The sequence below is a fragment of the Geotrypetes seraphini genome, chromosome 1 (genome assembly GCF_902459505.1).
Source record: "Geotrypetes seraphini chromosome 1, aGeoSer1.1, whole genome shotgun sequence".
Taxonomy (NCBI): domain Eukaryota; kingdom Metazoa; phylum Chordata; class Amphibia; order Gymnophiona; family Dermophiidae; genus Geotrypetes; species Geotrypetes seraphini.
The window spans coordinates 77,955,957-77,977,349 of NC_047084.1; the positions used below are offsets into that span (position 1 = coordinate 77,955,957).

A 21,393-nucleotide genomic window follows, 5' to 3' on the forward strand; every position below is an offset into this window, starting at 1 on the left:
TTAGGAGTTAATAGGGATTCCCTATGGTTATAGTATGCCCTCTTATAAGCAGTTCTTACTACTGCCACAGGGTACCCCCGTTGCATAAACTTTTGTTGGAGCCCCTCTGCTTGTCTTCTGAATTCATTATTAGAAGAGCATATTCTCCGTAGTCTCAAGAATTGAGAGTAGGGTAAACTCCTTTTTAGAGCAGATGGATGCGCACTAGAAAATAACAGTGCAGAGTTGCAATCTGTGGGCTTAAAATGTACTGCTGTATCAAAAGAATCGTCTTTGATTTTGATTTGAACATCCAAAACACCCTATTAACTCCTAAAGACAGTACAAAATCTGGAATGGATTCGGTTATGACCTGTGTGCTTACTTACTCAGGGAACTGCTATCATACTGTTTGTTCCCTAAGGAAACACTGGGAGATTCTGAAGATTGCAGGAGTGTTTCAGAACTATCATCTACGGATTGCCTACAGGAGAAATAAAAACCTTAAAGAACTTCTCTGTCCTTCATCATTCCCTGTGAAACAGATCGATACAGCCACAGTATACCCGGGACATCAAAAATGTGGTGATTGTCAAATGTGTAAAATAATGATTATTTCTAACAAATTCCACAATCCAAAGGATAACGAGCAGTATGCTCTAAAACACTCCTCGAATTGTAAATCGCAGGGTGTAGTATATGTTCTGCAATGCCCTTGTAAGATGATATATGTGGGGCAAACCTCAAGAAAATTTAACATCAGACTGACGGAACATAAAAGCAACATCAAAAATCATGTTCTGGGAGCCCCTTTAGCTAGACATTGTGTGGAAAATAATCATGATTTTTTCTCTCTCAAAGCTATAATCATTGAAACTGTTCATCAAAGTAAGAGAGGGGGGAATTTCAAGAGATATCTTGCCCAGCGAGAACAGCGCTGGATTGATCGATTGGGCTCTTTAGCCCCCTATGGGCTTAATAGAAATATTGAATGGCAGCACTTTTACTGAATGATCGCTCCCGTTAAGGGTTAACGTCGGGAACTATGACGTCAATACGTAATATAACGTCCTTTGTCAGCATATGATTGCTAGAGTATATAATGACAGCCGGGACTATTCTGCCTCGGTTTGAAAAACTCCTGTGCAGCTGAGAACAGTAAGTTACACTCTGTTAAATGTGAAGTAGGATTAGGAAAGTTACTAAGCTTGTTTCCTTCTTTTTTTGCAGTATGTACAGTTGAGCACAATGCTTGAATGCTTCTGCCAGTAGCCCTGAAGCAGCGGATTAAGTGTGTTATCCGCGAAACGTTGGCAGGCAGCGGCAATGAACTGATAGCATGACAACATACAAAATGAACGCTGAAATAAGATAAGTGCTTGGTTGCTAGTTTTTTCAAACTACAATAGTGTTGCTTCCACAACCAGTATTGATATAAAAGAAATAGCGTTTGCTAAGATTGATTAAGATATTTATGACAGAAACTTTTTAGACAATTCAGCAATATAGAAATATTTTAGACTATTTAGCAATAAAATTGAGTCTCAGGTTTTTTAGCCAATGACTGGAACCACGGAGCAAAAAAACCACGCTGGAAGTTAAGTCTATGATTGGACTGAGCGTGGGCTCCTACTCTGAGGCTTTTTCCTGAGTGAAAAGAAAAGTTTATTGAAAGTGTTGATAAAAAATTAAGATAAAATAGAAAAAGAAAAAGAAAACTGAAAAAAAGAAGTGTATGTGGGTGTAACACTAGTATAAGTGGTACCTATAATATATTGCAACATTGGAAAATCTCAGACAAATTGTGGTTTAATAACTTCATTTTATGAAGCAGCAAATTCATTCTACAGATCTGCATGGGGAGCAACTCCTGGAGAATCCGGTTTGTGATGGGAATTTTTATTGCTCGTGAAACATTTTCTGAAGGCCACATTTTGCATGAAATTCTTTGTTCTGTAATAGTTTTTAAGTACATGAGCTGAATGGAGCAACAGAACCAAGCCATTCAGTTACACAGAACTGATGCTTTTAAACAGCACTAGCCAGATTCCTCAAGAATGCCAGCTATTTCTCAAAATGCTTCTATTTTGTTTTATAAAATCTGGAAATTTGCCTTTTTCCTTTATTTCTGGCCCCTTACTCTTGTTAAGAAAATAGTGTGTGTGTGTGTATATATATATATATATATGTGTGTGTGTGTTCCACACAGTATTGTCAATGTTAGATGTTCTTAGGTCTTGAAAAGGTTGAGAAAAGCAAATTTATATTGTTTGAAGTAAATTAGTAAGTTAATACAAGAATTAAAAAAAAAATCTGTTGCAGTGCTTTTGATGGTCTTATTACTTCAGCCTGTCAGAATTGTCTCAGGTAATGAGGTCTCAAAATCAGAACTAATATTGACAAATGTTCTTCTCAAAACTAGGCAGAAGATAACCTGCGTCGAGAAAAGAACCTGGAGGAAGCTAAGAAAATTGTTATTAAAAATGACCCAAATCTTCCAGAGCCAAAAATTGTGAGTAAAGGTACATTTTTATTCCAGGAGAATGTCAGACTTGAAATGTTAAAGCAGATGGTATTGATCTGATGTAGAATCTGCTCTGTGGTGTTAGGGAGGTTTTTCTTCTACGTAATCCATATGGATTCACTCCCCTCCCAACACTATTCAGAATTAGAAGGCAGGATAGAGTTGGTTGCTGAGAAGTAAGGGTGTTTGAAACAAGGAGTAGGGTCCCAGGTACTGAAGTAAAATGTCTACTAGCTTGCATATGAAAGTTGCAGTACATTTAAATAATTGTGAGACAGTAACAAAAGTGGATACAAAAAAATTTTTAATAACTTTTTTCACTGTATTCTGTGAAATGTTAATCCAAGTAAAAGTTTTTACAAGTTTCCTGGATTCATATTCAGAATCTGAATTGCAAATACTTTGGATTGCTAATGCTTATAAGTGTAAGAAGACACCGGCACCTTGTGGTGCTATTAAATGTTAACAAAATACAGCCAAAAAGATAAGGTTATCCCAGGACAAGCAGGCATGATATTCTCACATGTGGGTGACGTCATCTACGGGGCCCCGATGCGGAAGCATTTTCAAGCAAACTTGATTGAAGATTTAAGTTTGCTCTGCTGCTCCACGCATGCGTGCCTTCCTGCTCCACTAGGGGGTGCATCCCCTCGTGGTCTCCAGTTCAAAATTTTCCGCGAGCCTAGAAGACGTGTTTTTCAGTCTCTGCCCCAACTGCCTTCTAGCACCGCGATTTTTTCTTGTTTTTTCACGATTAAGTCGCTGTGCGCGATTCCTTACCTTTTTACTTGATTCCTGCTTCGTTTTCAACGACCCGGAGGCTTCCGGGTCCCCGTGGCCGCGTGGCTAATCGAGCCGCGGCTACTTTCGATTTAATGTCCCGGCCTTTGACCGGCTTTAAAAAGTGCACCCGGTGCGAGCGGTTTCTTTCTCTCACAGACCCGCATCGCCGGTGCATCCTTTGTCTGGGGGCGACTCATCCAACTGACTCCTGCCCCCAGTGCGCTATTTTCCAAAACCGGGCCCTCCGCCGAAGAAAAGCCCGCATGGCGGATCTCTTCACCCCGGACCAACCCCCCACTTCGGCCTCGAGGTCGGCCCTGGCCTCGGCCCCGGCCTTGACCTCGGCCCCGGAAACCTCGGCATCGCCTCGAGACTCGACCCCGAAGTCCTCGGGACAACAGAAAGCCTCGGCTCCGGGTAAGTCCCCTCTTCCCTCTTCAGGTTCTGTAACAGCGAAGAAGCCAGCCTCGGGGACAACGGCGACGCATGGCGGAAGCCCCATGCTTACAGCCCCGTCTAAGCCCTCCAAGCCTTCGGGCCGTGCCTCCACCACACGGGAATACTCTGATACGAGGTCGCCCCCAGTGGAGCGCACAGAGGCAGGGGACATGCCTTCGATGCTGTCCGTGCCCGTCTTCCAGGACCTACTCCGAGCGATGATCACGTCGGAGCTGTCCGCTGCAATAGCCCAGTTTCAATCGGCCTCGACCTCGAATGCGCCAGACCAACCTGAGCCTCACACCGAACAACCTCGAGGAAAGGTGCGCAATCCTCGCCGCATCCCATCCTCCTCGGACTCCTCGCCGAGACGCCCGAGACATTCCCCCTCTGCGGACCGCCGAGGGGCAAAACGTCGGGCTAGAACGACAGAAACCTCGAACCGCCGTACCTCCAAGAAGGCCCGAGGTTCACCAACCCTACGAGGCCGTTCCCCCACACCTCGTACAGGACCACTAAGGGTGGCTGAGTTATCACTCTCCAACCCGTGTATCCTCCGAACTCCCCCTCGGACGCATTCTCCGAGGGAGTCCGGATCGAGGTCACCAACCCGACATCGATCGGTACCCCTAACCCCGGCATCGTCTCCGAGGGGCTCCTCGAGACGCCGAAGATCGACAACCCCGGAACACTCTCACAGTGCTTCCCCAACCTCGGAGCATGGATCAGAGCATGAACCTCTATACTCGAGGGAAGCCTCCTTATCCTTCTCCACCCGGCGAAGGTCTCGTTCCCTGACCCCGCACGGGGCTCCGGGGACATCTCGCCCATCTTTCACTCGCTTTGTCCAAGACATGGGCCAAGCATTGGACTTAGATCTCCAGTCCGACTCCAGATACTCTTAAGGAGTACCTGGCGGAGCTGGATATGCCATCACTGCCCAGAGAGTCCCTCCGCTTACCACCTAACCCGGTACTCCAACAGGCCTTCTTCAGGAACCTGGAGACCCCCTACATGGTCACGGCCGTACCCTCCAAAATGGAGGCCAAGTACCGCACAGTACCTTATCCGGGATTCGAGCAACCACAGCTCTCCCACCAATCGCTGCTGGTGGAATCCTCCTTGAAAAAGGCTCACCCGTCCCGTGTCTCAGCAGCGGTACCCCCAGGCCGGGAAGGCCGAACCCTGGACAAGTTCGGCAGGAGACTATACCAAAACGCAATGATGGCCTCTAGGGTGCAAAGCTACACTTTCACCTTCACATCATACCTCAAACACCTCATTGGACTATTGAGAGCCTTTGAGACTGACCTACCGGCCTCCCGACAGGAAACGTTCGGCCTGCTTTTAGAGTCCCTCTCCAACCTGCGCCTTCATCTATTCCACGCGGCCTACGATGGCTTCGAACTCTCCTCCAGAGAAGCAGCCTTCGCTATCGCCATGCGCCGACTAGCTTGGCTGCGCCTGGTCGACATGGACCCCAACTTACAGGACCGGTTAGCAAACCTCCCCTGTGTGGGAAAGGAATTGTTCGATGACACTATCGAGGCGGCGACAAAACGCCTCTCCGAACATGAACGCTCATTTGCCTCCCTTGTCCGGCAAAAGCCCAAACCGCCAGCGCCCAGGCCATACAGGGCCCCTCCGCGCCGCTACCCACAAAAGTCCACCCCTGCTTTCTCGCGGCCCCCACCCAGACGTCCGCAAGCCCATCACAGGGCCATGCCCAAGTCCCAACCGCCCGCGACCACCAAACCATCCCCGTCCTTTTGACGGGACACGCGGAAGGGGGCGGGCCCCCTCCGCCATAGTCCCAGACCACCTTCCCATCGGAGGTCGACTCAAAGCCTTTTACCCTCGCTGGGAACAACTCACGACGGACGCATGGGTCCTTGGCGTGATCTCATCAGGGTACTCTCTCAACTTTCGGGCCATTCCCCCGGACAACCCCCCAAGGAATTGCCCGCCCAACAGGACTCAGCTACCTCTACTCCTCTCCGAAGCTCGAGACCTGCTTCGCCTGAGAGCAGTGGAGAAGGTCCCCCCCGACCAACGGGGGAAGGGCTTCTACTCCCGTTACTTTCTGGTACCGAAAAAAACGGGAGACCTACGCCCAATACTAGACTTGAGACGCCTCAACAAATTCCTGGTACGGGAAAAGTTTCGGATGCTCTCACTACCAACACTCTACCCCCTGATCGACGAGGGCGACTGGCTCTGCTCCCTCGATCTCAAGGAGGCGTACACACATGTCCCAGTGCACCCCGCTCACCGCAAGTTTTTGCGTTTCCAAGTAGGGGACTGGCACCTACAATACCGAGTCCTCCCCTTCGGACTAGCATCATCACCTCGGGTCTTCACCAAGTGCCTCGTGGTGGTAGCAGCAACCTTACGCTCCCAGGGCCTCCAGGTATTCCCCTACCTGGACGACTGGCTAATCAAAGCCCCGTCCAAAGAAGGGGCTATCTCAGCGACCCAACAGACTATTACCTATCTACAAAGTCTGGGGTTCGAAATAAACTTCCCAAAATCTCAACTACGCCCCTCACAATCCCTACAGTTCATCGGGGCCACGCTGGACACGGTTCGCCTCCGTTCCTTCCTCCCCCCTCCGCGCCTGGAGGCGTTAGTAAGTCTGAGCCGAAGGATCTCTCGGCTGACCTCAGTATCAGCCCGACAGATGATGATCCTCCTGGGCCACATGGCCTCCACCGTCCATGTCACATCCTTCGCCCGCCTCCATCTGAGAATCCCTCAATGGACCCTGGCGTCTCAATGGCGTCAAGACCGGGACCCGATCGACCACTCAGTGACAGTGACTCCTTCATTGCAACGATCGCTCTGCTGGTGGGCCGACTCTTCAAATCTTTCCAAAGGTTTGCTCTTCCTCACCCCACCCCACAGCAAGGTACTCACCACGGACTCGTCGGAGTACGCTTGGGGAGCCCATCTGGACGGCCTGCGCACCCAAGGAATGTGGTCAGCACAAGACCGCCGCTGCCACATCAACGTGCTAGAACTTCGGGCCATCTACCTCGCAGCAGTAGCTTTCCAATATCTGCTCCGCGACCGAGTGGTTCTCATCCGAACCGACAATCAAGTAGCGATGTACTACGTAAACAAACAAGGGGGCACAGGATCTTGGCCCCTTTGCCGGGAAGCCCTGCGCCTCTGGAAATGGGCAATCTCCAACAACACCTTCCTTCGGGCGGTGTACATACAAGGAGAACAAAACTGCCTGGCGGACAGACTCAGCCGCCTCCTCCAGCCACACGAGTGGTCACTACACTCTCAGGCCCTACGAGGAGTGTTCGAACGGTGGGGGACGCCTCAAATAGACCTGTTCGCGTCCCCTCACAACCACAAGCTGCCTCTCTTCTGCTCCCGGATATACTCCCCGGACCGGCTCGAGGCCGACGCATTCCTCCTCGATTGGGAGGGAAGGTTCCTGTACGCGTTCCCGCCGTTCCCTCTGATACTGCGGACGCTTGTCCACCTGAAAACGGTACAAGCCACCCTGATCCTGATTGCCCCTCGCTGGCCACGCCAGCCGTGGTTTTCCCTTCTACTTCAACTCAGTGTCAGAGATCCACTGCCTCTGCCTCTGTTTCCCTCTCTACTGTCACAGGGTCAGGGTTCACTGTTACATCCCAATCTTCAATCTCTTCATCTGAATGCTTGGTTTCTCTCCCCCTGACTGCTCTCCCCGTGTCTCAATCAGTCAAGGAGATATTGGAGGCCTCTAGAAAAACCTCGACGAGAACCTGCTACTCCCAAAAGTGGACCAGATTCTCAACCTGGTGCTCCTCCCACAGCCAGGACCCGGTGTCGGTCCCCGTCCCCCTGGTCCTTGACTATCTACTTCAACTATCTCATTCCGGCCTAAAGACCAACTCCATTCGAGTACACCTCAGTGCGATTGCGGCCTTTCATCAGCCCCTGGAAGGGAAAGCCCTCTCGCTCCATCCCTTAGTCACTCGCTTCATGAAGGGCCTGCTGAACGTCCACCCCCCTCTCAAACCTCCCCCGGTGGTTTGGGACCTTAACGTGGTTCTGGCTCAACTAATGAAACCTCCATTTGAGCCCCTAGACAAATGCCATCCAAAATTCCTCACTTGGAAGGTAATTTTCCTACTTGCACTCACGTCCGCACGGCGGGTTAGTGAGCTACAAGCCCTGGTAGCGGACCCACCCTTCACGGTATTCCATCACGACAAGGTGGTACTCCGCACCCATCCAAAGTTCCTACCTAAAGTAGTGTCTGATTTCCATCTAAATCAGTCCATTGTCTTACCTGTGTTTTTCCCCAAGCCCCACTCTCACCCCGGAGAAGTGGCGCTCCACACTCTTGACTGCAAAAGAGCGTTGGCCTTTTACCTCCAACGCACTCAGCCACACCGGAAAGTCCCACAACTGTTTTTGTCCTTCGACCCAAACCGGTTAGGTCACCCAGTTTCCAAACGCACCTTGTCCAACTGGTTGGCCGATTGCATCTCCTTTTGCTACGCTCAGGCTGGTCTCGCGCTGAATGGTCGAGTAACGGGACACAAAGTCCGAGCGATGGCAGCCTCCGTAGCCTTCCTCAGGTCAACACCTATTGAGGAAATCTGCAAGGCTGCCACATGGTCTTCGGTTCATACCTTCACCTCCCACTACTGTCTGGACTCCCTGTCCAGAAGCGATGGCCGATTCGGCCAATCGGTGTTGCGAAATCTATTTGCTTAAACTGCCAACTTCCCTCCATCCCTCTGCAGTAAGCTTGGAGGTCACCCACATGTGAGAATATCATGCCTGCTTGTCCTGGGATAAAGCACAGTTACTTACCGTAACAGGTGTTATCCAGGGACAGCAGGCATATATTCTCACAACCCACCCACCTCCCCGAGGTTGGCTTCTTGGCTAGTTAAGTGAACTGGAGACCACGAGGGGATGCACCCCCTAGTGGAGCAGGAAGGCACGCATGCGTGGAGCAGCAGAGCAAACTTAAATCTTCAATCAAGTTTGCTTGAAAATGCTTCCGCATCGGGGCCCCGTAGATGACGTCACCCACATGTGAGAATATATGCCTGCTGTCCCTGGATAACACCTGTTACGGTAAGTAACTGTGCTTTTTATCCTATAAACTTTAGGTGATTATTGAAATACAGGTTTTGCATTAACAGGCGAAGATACGAGCTTTGGAAGCATACAGAGGCCAGCGGGTGAAGGTTTTTGGTTGGGTTCACAGGTTACGGAGGCAAGGTAAGTTATCTCAGCTTTTCAACAAGGGAGAGAAAAAATTGAAATGGGACATCACTGGAGAGAAAAAGGAATCCATATTAAGGGCTCCTTTTTCAAAGTTGCGTTAGGGCCTTAATGTGCGGAATAATGCGTGCTAGCCGCTACTGCCTCCTCTTGACTAGGCGGTAGTTTTTTCGGGTAGCACGCGCACACTAAAAACGCTAGCGCACCTTTGTAAAAGGAGCCCTAAATGTTACATGGGGATGTATATTTTCATAGCTTTCATAGCTCTAATTTTTTATTATGTCCTTCCCTTATTTATTGAATTACCTGTAAACCGTGCCGAGCTCTATCTTTATGGAGATGATGCGGTATACAAACTTAAGGTTTAGTTTAATGTATTTTTAGTAAATTGTATTTTATTCATTGATTGTATAATTTTTATTGTATGTGAACCGCCTAGAACTATGTGGTAGGGCGGTATATAAAAATAAAATTATTATACAAGAAACACTTTTCTGCCCTTTCTGAATTGTTAAAAAATAGGATATTTCTCTTTAATAGAAGATTTTCAAATGTTAACAAATTCTAAACTGGTTAGGGCAGTTCAAAGAAGCGTGGGATGAACACAGAGGATTTAGAATCAGAAAATAATATTAAATATTGAACTAAGGCCAGTACTGGGCAGACTTGCACGATCTGTGTCTGTCTGTGTATATGGCCGTTTGGTGGAGGATGGGCTGGGGAGGGCTTCAATGGCTGGGAGGGTGTAGATGGGCTGGAGTAGGTTTTAACAGATTTCGTCAGTAGGAACCCAAGCACAGTACCGGGTAGAGCTTTGGATTCTTGCCCAGAAATAGCTAAGAAGAAAAAATTTAAATTGAATTAGATTGGGCAGACTGGATGGACTATTCGGGTCTTTATCTGCCGTTATCTACTATGTTACTATGTCACTTTTTAAGTTGCTCTTAATGATGGATGTACTTGTAGTTTAAACAAGTCTGTCCTATAACTAACACAAGAGGAGTGTGTGGCGCAGTGGTTGGATCTACAGCCTCAGCACCCTGGGGTTGTGGGTTCAAACCCCGCGCTGCTCCTTGTGACCCTGGGCAAGCCACTCAGTCCTCCATAGCCCCAGGTACGTTAGCTAGATTGTGAGCCCACCGGGACAGAAAGGGAAAATGCTTGAGTACCTGATTGTAAGAACCGCTTAGATAACCTTGATAGGCGGTATATAAAATCCTAATAAAACTTGAAACTTGAAAACTTTTGCAGGATATACATACTGTTTTAAACGCCCCATAAAAAACTGAACAACATTGTGGGGTTTTTTTGTTGTTGGGGGAAGCATAGGGATATTGTGGCATGTACAGGTTGTTTTTGTGCCTTGAAAACAGGTAGTCGGTCAAAATGTAAGTGGCCTTTTTGTGGTAGAATGGTTGCCAAAGAGGTTAACACAGTTACTCTGATGCACGATTGGAATGCTAGCCATTTCCCATCACCCTATTACCATTAATTTCCTCACAACTACGTAGCTGAGAGAGTTCATACACTTTAGTGCACAATGGAATTTGATCTTAGAGGCTCATTATCCCTTTTATTTAATTTGCAAGTGCCTAATTTATCCTTGAATAACATAGCAACAGCAAATGTTGGGTTGTTTTTTTTTTTTTTTTTTTTTTGTATGCCACCGACCTAGACAGTCAGCCTACACCAGCGATGGCGAACCTGTGGCACGCGAAGGCCTTGCAGCTGGCACGCGGGAAGGTCCGCAGTAGAGCTGCACGGGTCGCGGGGATCCCGTGGGGACGCCTCCGAGGGTCGCGGGGTTCCTGCGGGGCTGGATGTACTAAGTCGCGTGGCTTTTCTCCCTACCTGCTCTGCTTGCAGCACAGAGCCGAACGAAAGTCTTCCCGACGTTAGCGCTGACGTCGGTAAACAAAGCCCTCCCTCCCTCCGACGTTTGCGCTGATGTTGGGAAGACTTCCATTCGGCTCTGTGCTGCAGGCAGGGTAGGTAAGGAGGAGTAGCCTCGCGGCTCGAGTGGCTACCAAGGGAGGGGGGCGGTCCGCCCCGCCCCGTGTGCAGCACAGCCGGCCAGGTCCCCTTATTTTTGTGGTGCTAACCTGACCGACCGACAACAGCCCTGGTCCGACAAACCTCCCTGCCCTTAACCGCGAATCTAAATTACCTTCTTACAGCAGCTGTAAGAAGGAAATTTAGATTCACGGTTAAGGGCAGGGAGGTTTGTCAGACCGGGGCTGTTGTCGGTCTGTTGGTTGTGGAAGCGCCACAAAAGTAAGGGGACCTGGCCGGCTGTGCTGCACCCGGGGCGGGAGAGAAGGAGGAGGGAGAAGGACGCTGAAAGCACTGGGGAAGACAAAGGGGTGGAGAAGGACGCTGAAAGGCCATGGGGAAGACGGGATGGGGGGGGAAGGACACTGAAAGCATTTGTGGAAGACAGAAGGGGGAGAAGGACACTGACAGGACATGGGGAAGACTGGGGGGAGAAGGACGCTTAAAGCACATGGGGAAGACAAAGGGGTGGAGAAGGACGCTGAAAGGACATGGGGAAGATGGGGGGGAGAAGGACGCTGAAAGGCCATGGGGAAGACGGGGGGTGTGGAGAAGGATGCTGAAAGGCCATGGGGAAGACAGAGGGGGGAGAAGGACACTGACAGGACATGGGGGGAGAAGGACGCTGAAAGGAAATGGGGAAGAGAGAGTGGGGAGAAGACGCTGGCAGGGAAGAAGACAGAGATGCCAGACAGGACATGGGGAGCGGAGGGAAGAAGATGGGTGCCAGACCAATTTGGAAGGGGGGAGAAAGGGAGAGGCACAGTAACAGAGCAAATGGAAGACGCAGAAGGAAGAGAGACAGTGGATGGAAGGAACTGAATGAGAACATGAGAAAAGCAGAAACCAGGCAACAAAGGTAGGAAAAGAATTCTTTTTCTTTTGCTTCAGGATAAAGTAGCATATTAGTTGTGTTGATAAAAATTTATAAACAAAAGAGGCTCTGGTAGAACCCGTTTACAAAGTGTGTATTCTTCCCAATTAATATTTCCAAATTAATAAAGTCTTTTTGCTTATTTGTAAATGGGTTTCTACCATAGCCTTTAATTCAGTAGCATAATTAAATGAAATAACTATTTCTGAAGTTTATAGGGACGGAGGACATTCCTCGCGGGGACGGAGGACATTCCTCAAGGGGACGGGTGGGATTCCTCACAGGGATGGGTGGGGACGGGTGAGACTTTGGTGGGGACGGGTGGGATTTCTGTCCCCGTGCAACTCTCTAGTCCGCAATTAAGATATGCGGCGCGGCGGGAGGCGAGTGTGCCGGTGTCTGCTTTGCAGCTCACCTGGCAACAGGGCCGGACTGGCCATTGGGAGGACCGGGCATTGTCCCGGTGGGCCGCGGCCCATCCTCCTGTGCTGGCTGCAGTCCTGTGAGTGGATGTTTAGCCTGCCTGTCTTCCCCTTAGTATCCTATGAGCCAGGCAGTGTGTGAGGGGGAAGTGGGGGGAGGAAGAGAAGCTTCACACTGAGTCTGTCACAGGAACTCAGTGAGGCTGTAGTGTGACTCCACATGTGACATCTGTAATCAGGAACAGTTCCTAGTGCTCCCATGCTAGAGAGGTGAGGATATGGGGGGAAGTTTAATGTGTCTAATATGCTCCTCTGTAAAAATCTCTGTATCTTCCATGGGGGACATGCTAAATTCGAGGAAATAAAAAAGCTGCTTATGATGATTGCATAGAGAAGTTCAGTAAGCTGAGAGGAGGGCTGGGCTCTCTGTGAACAACCAACACACTAATCCTCTGCGCTGTACCTTATGGAAAACTCAATATAGCAAAAAAACAGTAAAGTGTATATGTGGCCCTTCACAGTGCTTTTGTAAACATCATAATAAAATAACAAAGGCTCCAATAATAGAAAAATAAAAGTCCTTTTCCCATACACTCAGGTTGCACAAGTCCGGTTTTCACCCGGACAGTATATTTTTTGACCAAAACGGATGTCTACAATTAGTAAAATTCCCCAATCACATATTTTTTTATGGGGACGGATTTGTATACAGCACTTCATTAGATTTTTTTTTATTATACAAATTTTATCTTTTTGTAGACTTGAAGTCTTGAACAAAGAAAATGAGTACAGCAAAAAAAGCAAAAACAGATAGTGGAAGACCATTCCAAGAGGCCTGGACAGAGTACATATGGAGTGATTGAACGCAGTGGGAAAGCATTGTGTATTATGTGTAATGAAAGTGTTGTGTCTCGCACATCAAGTGTCAAACGTCACTTTGAGACCAACCATAACAGTGTTGCTGAACTTGGTTTAGCTCAAAGAAAAGAGTTCCTTGTAGGAAAATTAAAGAAATATCACTCCCAGTCTCTTAGTTTTAGCAACTATCTTTCAAAAAGTAATCATCTTACAGTTGCCAGCTTTCAAATTTCACTGTGCATGGCAAAACATGGTAAGCCCCTCTATGATGGAGATTTTATCAAAAAGGCAATTTTGGCTGGGAGTAATTCACTCTTCCATGATTTCCAAAACAAGGATAAAATTGTGCAGCGCATCTCTGAGATGCCGCTAAGCAGAAATACTGCAAAAGATAGGGTTCTGCGAATGGCTGCTGATGTTAGTCAACAGCTTACTTGCGACTTACAAAAAGCACCCTTCTACTCCATGTGCTTGGATGAAAGTACAGATATTACTAACCATGCAAGACTAGCGCTCATTTTGCGTTATGCTGCTGGTGACATCATGAGAGAAGAGCTGGTAAAACTGCTGTCTTTGCCTGGAAGAACACAAGGGATAGATATCCACAATGCTGTGATGGAGGCTTTTTCATCACTAGACATAAGTCCAGAAAAAGTAGTTTCAGTTTCTAGCAATGGAGCACCTAGCATGGTGGGGACAACATCAGGATTCATTCATTTCTTTGCTAAGGAAGCAAAACATCCACTGATTCAATTTCACTGCATAATACATCAAGAGGCTCTCTGTGCCAAAGAAAGCAGCAAAAAACTTGACGATGTCCTCAAAGATGTAACAAAAATGGTGAACTTCATCATGGCGCGTGCTCTTAATTTTCGACAATTTCAAGCCCTTCTTGATGAGGTTCAGGCACAAAATAACACTTTACTGATGTACAATAATGTCCGGTGGCTGAGCAGAGGACGAGTGTTAGAGAGATTTGTGGCCTGCTTGGAAGAAGTTAGGCTATTTATGAACGAAAAGGGGGAAGACTATCCTCAACTCACCAACATGGCCTGGCTTACCAACCTCATGTTCTTTACAGATTTTACTAACCACTTTAATGTACTAAACAAAAAATTACAAGGCATGGGAAAAACAGCAGAAAGCATGTTTAGTGACATCAAAGCTTTTGAGAGAAAATTGCATGTTTTTGAAAAAGACCTTGAGAGTGGACAGCTAAAATATTTTCCCAACCTAAAAATACATTTGGATAATTCTACAACATTTGTGGACAGTCATAAAAAACATCAGGAAATCCACAAAGCATATTCCACCATTGTAGCCAAAGCAAAGGAGAATTTTAGTAAAAGATTCTCAGTTCCGTAAGATGGAGACAACCCTTTCATTTATAACTTCCCCAGAAAAGTCCACATTTGAAGATCTTGATCTTTCCTGCTTACAGTGGTTGGATATTCAAAATTTGGAAATGGAGCTACTGGAATTTCAAGAAAGCTTTATCTGGAAAAGTAAATTCAATGACCTGCGTGCGGCTCTTGAACGTATTGAGTGTGAAAGGGTGACAAATGAAATCACTGCTAGCAGTTCTGAAAATGAAATCCTAAAAGCGTGGAATTTTCTGCCAGACAATTTTAAGTCCATGAAAGCACTTGGGATTGCTCTTCTTACTTTGTTTGGGTCATCCTATGCTTGTGAGCAGCTGTTTTCGGCTTTGAATCATATAAAATCTGATGCTAGAAACAGATTAATGGATGACATGAGTGCTGCATGTGTTGCTCTGAAATTTAACGCACTATGAGCCAAGGATTGACAAGTTATCAGCATGCATGCAACATCAAAAATCACATTAATTTTTTTCAGAGCATGCCCAATGCATATGTTTACATGAAGCAGTGTTTTCAGTTTGCAGTTAAGACACTTTCTAAGTTCTTTAAATATTATTTAAAGATGTTATTTAAAAGAGGGACTTTACATGGCCCTGTTGTATTCCAATCTGGAATTTCCAATAAAAACGGTTGGTTTAATTGAAAGCTCTTTTGTTTTCTTTACATCATATTATTAGAAATGTAATGATTTAACTATTTTCTAATTTGATTGTAAATTTTACAAAAAAACATGTATAGACTCTTTGGGAATGCACACCGAGTCTTGACACAGTTAACAGTTTTAAGAAGTTTATCTTTTTTTTTACTCAGGATACATTTGACATGTTATGTGAATAATACATTTAAAATATATTGTGTAACTGAATCAAATTCTTCCTAAATTCATTAAATTGAATGAAATCATTAAAACATTATAAATTGCCAATAAATTGAAATGAAAACCAAAGGATTGTGAATCAAATTGATTCTCTGACAATACAAAGATTCCAACCTTTAAAAATGATGTTATATAGTTCAGGCAACTTTATAAAGAGTTTTTAGATACTAAAATCTTGTTATTAAGGTTTAATTGACGTGCTGGCACTTTGAGGAAATTCTTTGGTTTTGTGCGGCAGTTTGGGCACTCGGGCTCAAAAAGGTTAGCCATCACTGACCTACACCCTTGGGTACAGAGAAGAGAAAGCAGGAGTATGTGAGAATGAAGAGAGATTCTGTGCAGTCCAAGGGTAGCCTCCCCCCCCCAAAGCCCCCATAGCTTCTTTGTTATAACTCCACAAACAAGTCATCACCAGCAGCCTATCAACTTCAGTTCACCTCATACATTCCTCCCAGGTTGTCCTCTCTCTCCACTGCTGCTACCTCCCACCTTTACATTCTTGCCCTCATTGCATCTTTTTAAAATACCTTCCAGACTACCGTACTTTCATTTTAAGTTATTTATGTTTTCCAGCTCTGTTCCCACCTATCTCACTGGTGATATGTTCACCTTCAAGTTTGGTTCAGCCATTTTTGTATAACCTCCCAAGGGCAGGTTTTGAGGTCGTCCCTTTGCCATTTCTTTCCCACATACTGTACATCTCTACCTATTTATAATAACCCTTCATCCCAACATGGTGCTTTTTCTTCTTCTTGTGATCTATATTGTGCCTCCTCTACATTTATGTCTCATGCTGACAGTAGTGGTTCTACGCCCTGCCACCATTCTCTTTTTCCCACCTGCCCCTGCAAGTAATCGCTTCCATCCCTGTCCTTACCCATAACCTTCTGAAGTTATTTCATTTTAATTATGCTACTGAGTACGTTAGAGGTTTTGGCAAAGACCTATTTACAAGAGTATGTATTTTTCCCAATTCACATTTCCAAATAAGCAAAGGCATTTTATTAATTTGGAAATATGAATTGGGAAGAATACATACTTTGTAGATGGGTGTCTGCCAGAGCCTGTAATGTAAATATAAAATACTCTAGGTCAGTGGTCTCAAACTCGCGGCCCGGGGGCCACATGCGGCCCGCCAGGTACTATTTTGAGGCCCTTGGTATGTTTATCATTATCACAAAAGTAAAATAAAACAGTCTCTTGATCATATGTCTCTTTAGCTATAAATGACAATATTATTATTGGAGACTTGGCCAAAAGGAAAGATTTCTAAACTATGAAGAGTTTTACCTCATGCAAAATTGTCATTTCTTTAATAAGTCATTAACTATTTTTTTCCTGCGGCCCTCCAAGTACCTACAAATCCAAAATGTGGCCCTGCAAAGGGTTTGAGTTTGAGACCACTGCTCTAGGTTATGAGGATTCCTAAGCTCTGTCAGCTGAAAAATCCCTCCAAAGTTGGCCAACACTCCTTTACCAAGCTTGGCAATCAGAAACAGGGTCTCTGAGCCACAGATGCTTATACATCAGTGTTTTGAGGATGCCGGCAATGACTGCCACGCTTGGTAGAAGGGAGTTTGGCCATCTTTGGAGGAGGTCCTCAGCTGGCAGTGCTTGAGCATCTATTATTTGAAAATGCATGCCACTAACATCATACATGAAGGAAAAGGATCTCAGAAATCCAAACCAGAAACTACACTGATGCCTATTGGTTGTACTGGATTGAATTTTCTTTCGATCCTAAAAAAACTTTCAGTCTTATCTTAAATCTTTTTTATCTAAAATTTATTATCAAAAGTATTTATATTTTTATTCTCTTTCTTTGTTATTCGTTCTTTTGACTTTGTGTAGCAGAATACTGCATAAACCTTTTCTGTCAATTGGCACTAAATATTATGCATGCCCTCTTCATCCAACATGTTTCGCCCAAGGACTGTTTTCAAGGATGCCCTCTGTGGCTATTTTGAATCGCATTGAAAGCAGAGAAGTGGATCGAATGGCATTCACAGGGGGCATCCTTGAAACAGCCATTGGACGAAACATGTCGGATGAAGAGTCCCCAGCTGGCATAGTTGAACAGAGCATATAGATAAGTGCTTTTTAATCAAATTAAAAAATTGAAAATTTTGATACCACTTAATATTTAAATAAAATGTATGAATAAAGCATATAAATGAAGTTCATAAAATTGGGTCAGTGAGGAATGCCAAGTAACGATTAAAATCATGAAATCATTGCCTAAGTTCACATATTTCTTTTGATCAAAAGGGATTAAGATATGGAAAGCACATCTGATGATCTAAAGAGAAGATACAGTGCATATGATTTATATTGCTTCATATTTGTTGATTAGATAAGTGAGCAAAATAGTAGTAATTTAAGAGCTGGATATTAAACATTACTTCTGAAGAGAAATGCATAAGGACAGAGCAAGTGCAGCTGCGCTGAAATATTGAAGGGAGAAGGTGATACTTGACAGTTTTTGGAGGACCCTGGGCAGATAGGTGGGTCTCGGAGGCTCATATATTTTCCCAGGAAACCCACAGAAATGACATGTATCCCTATGCGATTCCCGTGGACCTATAGAGGATCCCCACAACCCCATTTTCGTGCAGCTCTCCATTGCAGAATCCTAAAACACACAAAATCCATGGTCATAACTTTTTACTATTGTGCTTTTATTTTTAAGGAAGAACATTGATGTTTGTAGTGTTAAGGGATGGCACAGGCTTCCTTCAGTGTGTTCTCTCTGATGAACTGGTAAGTTGTGTTTGTTTTTTAAATTTGTGGAGTGATTGTTTATGGCAGGGGTCTCCAAAGTCCCTCCTTGAGGGCCGAATCCAGTCAAATTTTCAGGATTTCCCCAATGAATATGCATTGAAAGCAGTGCATGCGCATAGATCTCATGCATAATCATTGGGGAAATCCTGAAAACCCGACTGAATTTGGCCCTCAAGGAGGGACTTTGGAGACCCCTGGTTTATGGAATTGTACCCACAAATTTCAGGATGTCTTTTCAAATAAATTGCAGAATTATGGGCAGGGGAGATTTTTTTTCTGTTGGTTTGTTTTATCAGTTTTGAAATATGAAATATTCTACATGAATAGTGGACATACCTCTTCTCTGCTTAGGGGGTTGCCACTTCTGTAATCTCCTTGACTGTTTTCCCTATTAAGCTCCTACCCTCATTAGGGTTGATGCTCAAAGTCACGTGCAGGTGGACCAACAACACAACAGTAGCATCCCTCCCCAATTCATTGTTGACTTCTGTTTCTTTCCTCAGGTTCAGTCCCCCTGAACTCTTTCCCCTCTCCTCCATACTCACCCCCTTACTCTTGTCTGCAGCTCCTCACCCTTCCTTCCTTTTCTCAGCACTTGATATTGCCCCCCATCCTGTGGCATCCTTTCTCCCTTGCAATTCCCCTTTTTGATACTGACAGCTGTGCATGATTAGAGCCAGTAGGAGGAAGTGGAGGTGAATGGTGCTGCTGTAGGCCGTCTTCTTCCTCTTGAGTCAATTTGTATAGAGGGTGGAGGGGTAGAAATCTTATAGAATTTCTCCTGCTTTCAAAACTTAACACTTTCTTTTTTTTCCACCACCACCAGAGAGGTCACTTAAGACGAGGTCTGACCTAGTATGTTTTTTGTAGCTAAACTATGGTGATTTCCCTATGACTGTCAAACATTTAGCTTGTACTTCAGAGTCTGCACATAAGCAAGAATCACTCGTGGCCAGGTTTCAGCAGCAAAAACTTCCTCAATACCTTGCGTTGCACACTAGAGCTGCGTGCACTCTCCTCCCTTCCCCACGTCACCCCCAGTTTCAAGCTAAATGCAGCTGTAAAAATGTCTTTGTGCTGCCTTCATCATTGGCTGTGCACAGAGGATAGTAGAAGTGGAGCAGCTGCTGTGTACTATCCATATGTTCTGAACAGGTATTGAAACAAGCAGTGCTGTCATGTAGTGAAGGCCGAAGCTAAGGGTTGCTGCCTTCTCAAAAGCTATGTGTTTGTTTTTTCTTCTCTAGCATTGACCTACTCAGCACCCAAGATGAGGATTTTATTAACTTATTTGGGAATACTGATGTAAGAGCTAGATTTACTAAAGTGTGCTACCCTGCATTAAAGCACATTTTCTACTATAAGTTCCATTTTATGTAGTGGAACCTGTTGGCACATGCTAATTTAATTATGTTCTCAACACACTAGCACCTCTAGTGAATCTGTCCTTGGGGCATTGGAGGCAGAACCAACTTGCTCAGAGTTTTATAGTGGTGGAATTTTGAACCCTAAATATCAGCCCACTCTTCTAAGCCACTCCTCCACTCTTTTCAGCTTTTAAGTAACCGCTGACGCTGTATTCCACATTGCTAATAAAAAAACAGCACTAAATTAGATGAAGGCACAAATGCGTCTTGTTATATATTCCTTCTAAAGTGAAGAACAATAATACACTAGGCTAGTATCAATCCTCCAGGTATTTGTCTTCTACTTCCATGGAGATTTAAATTGAGTGTTTCAAATTAAGAAACTTGTGGAAAAAGTGGTTTATTGGTTAGAGCAAGAGGTTAGGGATTAAATCCTCTTACCTCGTGTGAGGGGAGGTTGTAGCAGCTGTATTTTCAAGGGCCTGGCACCTTGAAAACACAGCCACAGAGGTTTTAAAGGTGAAACAAAAATCAATTTATGTACAAAGGGGTGACCTGTTTTCTTCACAGGTCAGGAGACAAGAAACACGGAAGTAAGCGATATATATACACGATGAGTGAAGAAATATTTTCTCCAGCTTGTTTGATATACCGTATTTTTCACTCCATAAGACGCACCCCAGATTTAGAGAAGGAAAACCAAGAAAAAAAACCCCCATTCTAAACCAAATTGTGTACTAATACAGTATATACCCAACACCTTTAAATTCTGTCCCAGCCCCCAGCACCTTTAAAATTCTGTCGCAGACCCGCAGTACTTTTAAGTTGTGGAGATCAGTGGACGGCTGCCTGTTGCTTGTCAGGGCCTGCGGCACTTCCTAATTGTGCTGGTCGCTGGTGCTTGGCTGGACGGCTGCCTGCTGATTACCAGCATGTCGGGGCCAGTGGCGCACAAGCGTGCTGTGTGGGCGCGCAACTTCTGAATGGCTGCCTCAGTTCTCGTGAGGACCTAGCTGAAGAAAATATTTCTTGACTCATCGTGTAATAACTTGGCAGGTTTTAAAATGGTTTAGATAATTTCCTAAAAGAGAAGTTCATAAGCCATTAAGATGGCTTGGGGGACATACATTTCTTATTCCTAGGATAAGCAGCACAAAATCTGTTTTACTCCTTGCCAGATACTTGTGATCTGGATTGGCCACAGCTGGAAACAAGATACTGGGCTTGATGGACCTTCAGTCTATCGGCAGTTCTTATGTTAGAAAATTCTGTCCTGTGGCTTCCATTAGCCTGACTCTCAAAAGACCATATAAACAGCTTTGTCCCCATAGTTAAAATACAGTCTTCAGTATTCAGCACAGTTGGGGCCAGGCTTGGCCCTTAGTTCTAAACATACAGTTTCAGCAGGGTTCCAAGATAAACTTGGTCTAACTGAGTAGAGTTTCTGCAGCTTACACTTCTGTAATGGAGGCATAAGGTAGAAGACTTCTCTGGACTTCCCCAATTGATTTGTGCTGAGGGTTTTTATTCTGCCGTGACATAGTGGCATAACCTACTAACATAATAGATGATGGCAGATAAAGACCCGACTGTGCCCCTTCGGTTCTCCTGTTAAGTCATCTCTTCCTTGCTCTGTGGCCTGCTTTTTTAACATGGCTCTGACTGAGGGAGTGCAGTAAAGGGGGAATGGTTACTTCATAGGGATTCTCTCTCACAGGGTATAAGATCTTTGAGGAAGAGAATTAGGCTAATCCTAAAAAAGTTTTACTCTGAGCCTTACTTGGAAGAAAGAGGCTGAAAAATCAAATATCC

The 21,393-nt window shown here is 45.4% G+C and overlaps 1 protein-coding gene across 1 annotated transcript in view; it reads left to right on the forward strand.

Moving 5' to 3' along the window:
* The window catches only part of NARS1 (asparaginyl-tRNA synthetase 1), a 54,732-nt gene that overhangs the window by 9,299 nt on the left and 24,040 nt on the right, over positions 1 to 21,393 (forward strand). The window contains exons 5-7 of the mRNA XM_033933813.1: positions 2,402 to 2,491; positions 8,887 to 8,965; positions 18,123 to 18,193. Coding sequence (XP_033789704.1) covers positions 2,402 to 2,491; positions 8,887 to 8,965; positions 18,123 to 18,193 — 240 coding nt within the window. The remainder of the gene's footprint in view (positions 1 to 2,401; positions 2,492 to 8,886; positions 8,966 to 18,122; positions 18,194 to 21,393) is intronic.